This window comes from Cyprinodon variegatus, unplaced genomic scaffold (genome assembly GCF_000732505.1).
Source record: "Cyprinodon variegatus isolate N-32 unplaced genomic scaffold, C_variegatus-1.0 Scaffold112, whole genome shotgun sequence".
NCBI classification, from domain to species: domain Eukaryota; kingdom Metazoa; phylum Chordata; class Actinopteri; order Cyprinodontiformes; family Cyprinodontidae; genus Cyprinodon; species Cyprinodon variegatus.
This window is the reverse complement of record NW_015150565.1, coordinates 255,451-262,678: the sequence shown is the minus strand read 5'-3', so window position 1 is coordinate 262,678 and position 7,228 is coordinate 255,451. Positions and strand designations below refer to the sequence as shown.

The following is a 7,228-nucleotide window of genomic DNA, read 5'->3' as shown; positions in this document are numbered from 1 at the left end:
TTGGATGAAAAAATTTCAACAATTGAATTTAATCAGCATTGAATCTAACAAGCTGGTAACATCGGTTGTTTTCTTGTGTGGAAGAATTAAAATTCTTCCCTTATCACATTTATCATTAGTCATCTTCGTACTTAATTCAATGAGCATTTGAAAAGAGATGGGGCCTCGTACAACAGGTAAGAGCTACTTCATTTAGTTTATATATTTCAAAAATGCATTGACTTTTTTTTGTCTTATATCATAATCAAAAGTCATATTTACAGAGGTCCAAAGATTTGATTAAACCCAGGTTTTGCTTTAAATTCCTTCCACTTCAATAAATACTTATATATGCAGCATAATGCAGGTATAAATGAGTTAAACAAATGTAAATGGTTTATAAAGTGGATGTTTAATAGTATAATTTAGTTAGAGTAATAGAATTAGCAATGCCAATGTTGAACCTCATTCCTGAATTACCAAAAAAAGTTATGATTTGGATATGAAAAAAAAAATTTACTTAATAAAATTTAGTTATGGTTTGTACAGGTTAAAGCAAAGAATACAAGGAAAAATAAGTAGTATGAAGCCATATTAATGCACACAAAATCACAGCAAAGTGTTCATATTCAGGTCAAACTTTAGAGAACAATCTAAATATCACAGTATGACACACAGGAAGTGTTGCTGCAGTAATAATCTCTGCACTCCAGTTATTCATTAAGCATCAAAAAACAATGCTTATTACGTTAGTGTCAGATATTGGTGTACTTGGTGTACTTTTCCAATATTAGAGGAAGGGGGGGGGGGGTAGGCATCCGGTTCAATATCTGGACCACCATCATTCTGTAAATCTCAGGTATATTTAAGTTTGCTGTTGTTAAAAGTATGTCTAAACATAATCAGCATGTTAGAAGCCACTAAATAAATCTTTTTTTAAGTTTTGCATGTTACAAATGTATGAAGGTTGCACTAATAGAATAGCAATGTAGATCTAGTTGACTAAATATGGTATGTGAAGCAAAATACACATGAGAAGTGTTAGTAATGTATGAACGATTGTTTCTTGTAGCAGTAGATTAAAGCATATATGTCAAGTTTACAAAATTATCTTTTGGAAATCTCAAAAGGGCAGCCCCTTTAACTGGGCTTTTCATTAAACTGTTTCCTTTAGCAGTCAACATGACTGCTATTTACCCATCTTCATAATTTATTTCCTTTTGTTAAGGTGGAATGAAAAGGAACTGTGGATTAATAGGTTTTGAAAGTAAAGGGTCAATATGAAAACGCTCCAAATCCTTAACAAGTCCAAATGATTGCTCCTTTGTTTCCATTTGTTCCCTTTTATAGAGCCCAGTTAAAGGCAAAGTTGCATAACAGGTCTTCCAATAACATTTGTATCCATGTTTGCCCAAGTGCTAAAATATATCCTGCAGGGACTTCATCTAAAGTTGTAGATTAACAAATATTCAGCAGAGATTTCATGTCTTAATGCTAGAGAACCACAAAGAATAAACACTAAAAATTGAGAAAGCAACCTGGTTAGTTTTGGAAATCAACATTCGTGTTACAGGACTGTACCTGGTAGGGTCTGTCGAAGTCCCCAGAAAGTAGAAGTACCAGTATATTTCCAAGAAAGTTCCAGAAAGGAACCTGCTAGTTCTATGAAGCATCTAAGTTATTGTAGGTAAAAAATAATGGACAGTGTAAAGTATAGTTTCGGAAAAAAACTTGTACGTTTTAGGAAAGGTGATCAGCAAAAGTTTACGATATTCTGAGAAGGTCACAGGCAACTCGATGAGCTGATCAAAATAACATACTGTCATAGCAAGATTAAACTTTTTTTCTACATCGTTGTGGTTTCGCAAACCAAAATAACAATCTTAAAGATGATAAATAATCAATAACCAGTGTTTTGAAATAAATAGGACTTTATTTACGTTAGAAGATCATAATTGTGGCTTACAAAAGATATAGATAATTGGTTGACTTAAAAAAACACATCTATATGTTTATGTTAATCAATAAGTTCCCTATTATGTGCATATCTGTGTGTTCTTAGACAATGCCTCTAAGAATGAAAAAGCTGCCATGAGTGGAAGCTGTGTTGGTCCAGCAAAACCGCGGCTAAGGAGCAGCAGCGATGGAAACATTTACACTAGAAGAACAGCAAGTGGCCGCAGTTCCTTCTCCTCCCTGACACTCTCCAGCCCTAAATCAGGTATAATGTATGTCATGTAGTCTACAGTGCATGAGTCATTTTATTTCTATGGTTGTCGTATCTCTGATATTTAAATAATTTTACAGCAAAGAAGTAATGTGATTTTCATTTAATCAGATTGTCACATTTAGCAGATCTCTAGCAAGGATAAAATGTCTCAGAATTTCTGACAATGTTTCTCTCAAAAAAAGTCAATAACTTGAACTTGAAGCATATTTTCTCATCCGTATTTCTTTCCCCTTTAAATCTTTTTCTTACATTTACTTTTTTCTGTATGTTTTAGTCCTGAAAAGACCAGTCAGCACAGAGGAACTTATATCACCAGGAGGCCCCTACATCAAGAAAACATTTACAGTAAGTCTTTCATTTACACAAATTAAAACTCTTTTTTTTAATACATCTGTATAGATCAGATGTTAATTAAAATCTGTCTTTGGTTATTTGAATAAAAGGTGGTTATGTTTCAAAAAGATCTATCCTTTAACAAGTGCAAAGGGGGTACATGGTTTTATGTTTTTTCCCTGTGATATGTGCTCAGATTTTAGCTCATTAAGTTAAAATCCTTGCCTGTGCTTCCCTGCAGATTGTGGGGGATGCTGTGGGCTGGGGCTTCGTGGTCAGAGGAAAGCAACCGTGCTACATTCAAGCTGTGGAGCCTTTTGGTCCAGCCGCTGCTGCTGGGATGAAGGTTAAATAAAAGCAACAACCTTTCCTTTTCTTAAGAGGGTTTTATTGCTATTTCAACCATTAATCAGATCCATATTTACAGGTACGGCAGTTTGTCATCTCTGTGAATGGTCTCAATGTTCTGGATTTGGACTACCGGACAGTCAGCCACCTGATCATGACCGGACCCAGAACTGTGGTGATGGAGGTGATGGAGGAAACGGACCAAATGGGAGAAATCAAGTTGAATAATAGTTTTTAGAAGTTTTTTTGTTACGATATAAATTAATCTAATGTTCATATTCTGAAAATGTTATGTGGTTAGAAAAGGACCAAAGGGCAGAGACCCGCTGTGGTCAAAAAGTGAAAAAAGAAAAAGCTTCAGTGGGATATGAAGCACAAGCAGTGTTAGGCAGGAGGGATCCAGCATGATAAGATAGAAGCTTAAATACTAAGGCAAGGATGGAAAAATTAAATCTAGCTAAACAGTGGAGATGTCAAACAGTTGAGGCAGAAGGAAAGCAGGGAAACTCTGGAGGAAGGTTAATTTTAATTTATATAAATGGAGCTAAACTAACGCACAAATCTTTATTTGCAGGAACAGTGTCATTGCAACCTACTAAATATTCAGAACAGTTTTTTTTTTTATGGTAGAGGAGATTAAAGTTAACAGAAACAACTAAAAGACTGAATAATATTGGTCATAATTTAAACAAACAGCCAGTTCATTGTTATTTATGGTTTCAAGAAGATAAGGGTTATAAGATTTAGCCTTCAAATGGTTTTGAAAGGATATGAAGGATGTTTGACATTTGGCCGCCTTTACAAGAACATTTTCATTTCAGCTCAAAAGATTATCTCAATTTTGATTATCAAAAAAAGTGCTCGGAGATGTTATCAAAAAAATTACTGATTATAACATAATAACATGTAAAGACTTTTAAACATGTAACCAGTAAAAAAGATAATTTCTTGGAAGTTTTTTCTGTAGCTTATTCAACATACCTGCTTAGGTGTGCATTTTGATCCAACTGCACCTACTTGCATTAAAAAGACAACCAAACTGAACTACTAATGACACAAACATTCTGGAAACATTTAATTATCTTTAATTTAAGAAGGGACTTTCAAGATTTTATTTTATTTTTTCAAGAACTTTCCCACATATTAATACTTAACCTCTGCATCCAGGGTGATATATCAGATACAGATTTAGGGGTTAAAGAAGATGCAGATCTCCCTTTTCCTAGATCTTTCTGGACTTTAGACTCTGCCACTTTACTATCTGTCCTTTTACAAACACACCATGAACAGCTGGGACATTTCCACTGGGCTGCTCACTTGCATACATGTCTGACAAGAAATACACCCTTATAGGACCTCCTGTGACTGTTTATCTTTCCATTCACCTCATTCTGCTTCCCAGAAAGGAAATTAGAAGTGTCGAGTACATGTGTCATGCAGAGCAACAGCTTAACAAGGATTGTAATACAAATGTTTTGTTTTTTATGTATTTTTGTACACTCTATTCTTCTATTGACATTTTGTAGGTTTATATCAGTTTTTCTATTGTATAGTTTTGTGTCTTTACTCTGTATAAATGTAAATATTTTACCAGTTTATGTTACAGCCTTTCTGACAGTGTTGCCTTAATTTGTGTCTCTTTGCATGAGGACAGTTGTAGGAATGGTGCTGTAGTTTTGAAGGGTTTTAAGATAATAAACCTTCATGTATATGTTACCCTGTGGAAAATTACACTTGTATTTTGTGTATTAATGTTTTTGATTTTTTTTTTTTTTTTAATGCCTCGTAGGTTTTAATGGAGACCATTAATATTTCAGTAATTTTTTCTTTTCTTTTTTTTTTTTGACATGTAAAGACATTTTAACTTGTTCTTTTTTTTCTTTGATATGAAAATATTAAAACCCCAAAACAGGAATGATTAGTTTCACACAGATGTTTACTACTTTCTGAGCAAAAACAGTAAGCATAAATACGGGAAATTGGCATGCATTCATCAATCATAGTCTCCATAAAAAGTACCATTCAGTATTTAATTTAGTAAAGATGTCTTTGCTTTACTGCCAGCAGGTGGCAGAATGGGCTAAACTGTAAGCTGTTTTTTTTTTTACTCTGCCATACAAAATATTTGAAAAAAATATTAGGTTTTCCTCTATAAACTGTTTGATTTCAACTTGAATTGCTGGTCATTCATTATTAGCTACAACATTAAGATTTCAAAACAAACCTTTGTGTTTTAAGGGGGTTAAAAAACAATGATTCATTTATTTTATTTTTCCTGTTATACACTGGTAATTAGTGTAAAAGGACACAAACCTGTTGTGTACTAATTACTGGCCACCTAGCAGTGCAGAATGGTATCTTCCTGTGTACCCCTAGGAACATTTTCTGGCGCTCAGGATATGAAGCGCTGGGATGAAATGTCTATAATGGAGGGAAGAGTAGCCCCTATGATGTTCTCTGCTGTTCTTCCAGTCTGAGGCGCTGCAGCCTCCACACCACACATTGAGACAGCTGGTCAGAATGCTCTTTATGTTGCTTCTGTAGAAGGTGGTGAGGATGGGTGGGGGCAGGTGGGCTCTCCTCATCCTCTGCAGGAAGTACAAGTGCTTCTATTTACAAGTACACCTTTATATACAGGTGTACATGTAAACAGACTCAACTGTCTTAAGTAAAAACATACTAAATAATTCCCCCATCCTCCCACCTTTTGCCTAAATCTGCATTAGAGAAATAAGATCAATATGTAAAGTTTTTTTTTTTTTTTTGTTCATGCATACTGCCCTCAGGATTACTAGCTTATTGAGACAAAAGTTATTCTTGAATTGGAGAGCTTTCATTAACTTATATACATTTCTTTATGTCTTTATAGCCGCTGTCCCACTTGTAAGAGAACTAAAAGTGATAAAAGATAATGTCCTTTCATTAAAAATGGTTTCTGTTTGCAAATAGCATAGCCATTCTCTACACGAAGGTGGAAACTAGAGATTTGATAAACAAACACATTTTGATAAAAGAACATTGGGTCCTTAACAGATCTACAGATCTGTTGTTCTCTGTTGTCTTGCTGCTTTCAAATTTTCAATGAAGATGAACATTAGAGAGGATTTTGTATTTTGGGACAAAGGTTTAACCTCCTGTTTTCTCTAGGTACAGCTGCTAAATGTTGGACTAGCTTTGTAAGCCGGGTGAAGTAAATCTCACTTCTTTCTTAAAACACATGTGCTAACACAACAATCGCAGACTTTGGAGTTTGAGTGAACGATGCAGAAGTTCGTCTCATTGGTTTGAATTCAAGCTTCTTCCTTCTGAGTTGATGTGTTTTCGGGCAAGACACTGCCAGTATTCCACTGTGCAGCTGTGGCTACAATGTAGCTTCCCACCATAAATGGGTAAATGATAAACACTTGTGTGTTGTAACAAAAGTTAATACTACCCTCTAGTTTTAGATAATTTCAACCCTGATACGTTTTGACTTCCAACGATTAAGAAGTTTTCCAAACAGTGTCACAGGTTAACACTTTCGTAAATGTTTTTTTAAATTGGTTTGGTATGGACCAATGTAGACACTTTAAGTTTGTGTTGATTGTAGTGTTAGTGTTGATTTTAACTCCCTGTGAGTTGAATTAACACCCCTGAATTTGATATTTGTATATGGAGTTCATTAAGTTTCTTTTATCTTTATATTATTATTTTTTATTATTTATTTTTTTTGTGCCTGATGGTCCTTTAAAAAGAGCAGTTTTTGTAGGTTTCTTATAACCCTTCATGCCCTGTGAACCAAGAGATCATCATATACCCAATAAGCCCATTTTTGATTTATAAGCAGAAACGGATCTGCAAAAAGTAACAAGGAATAGGGAAATCTTAACATCTAAAATTTCTGTGTGTTTCATGCATAAACTTTGGGTGTCACATATAAACCAGCAGAATGCAGTGTGTGTAATAGTTGGCCCTGTTGCTGAACTGCTGAACCCTTCAGAAAATGTCAGTGCTTGACAGGAGGACAGAAAAAGAGCAAAATTACTGTCATTACTGACATTCCCTCCTGTCTGCAGGGAATCGTGCCGGTGATTGATGATCAAAAAAGGCCAAAATGTTTATGAGTATAAAGAATGCAAGCTGCTAAAGAGAGTAGATAAAATATTTTCTGGTAGGTATAGAGAGAAAAAGCGGTACAATCTTTGAAAGCTTTTATCCTTTGACTCTGTTTTAATTCAAACAGCACCTCTGCCCTGTAGAGAGATTGGAGATGACACTTTCTTTGTGTCAAAATTACAATTTCACAGTTTCTGCTGTGTCGCAGTCACATGTGTTTGTTATAAGTGTGAAAGCTGAGAT

At 34.7% G+C, this 7,228-nt stretch overlaps 1 protein-coding gene across 1 annotated transcript; it reads left to right on the top strand.

Annotated features, from left to right (window-relative positions):
- On the top strand, window positions 1–3,662 carry LOC107084956 (DEP domain-containing mTOR-interacting protein-like). Its single transcript, XM_015375030.1, has 5 exons — window positions 1–176; window positions 2,042–2,200; window positions 2,484–2,554; window positions 2,784–2,888; window positions 2,970–3,662. The coding sequence occupies exons 1-5, from the start codon at window positions 158–160 to the stop codon at window positions 3,126–3,128; spliced, it is 513 nt and encodes a 170-aa protein (XP_015230516.1). The 5' UTR covers window positions 1–157; the 3' UTR covers window positions 3,129–3,662.
- Window positions 3,663–7,228: the final 3,566 nt, after the last annotated feature.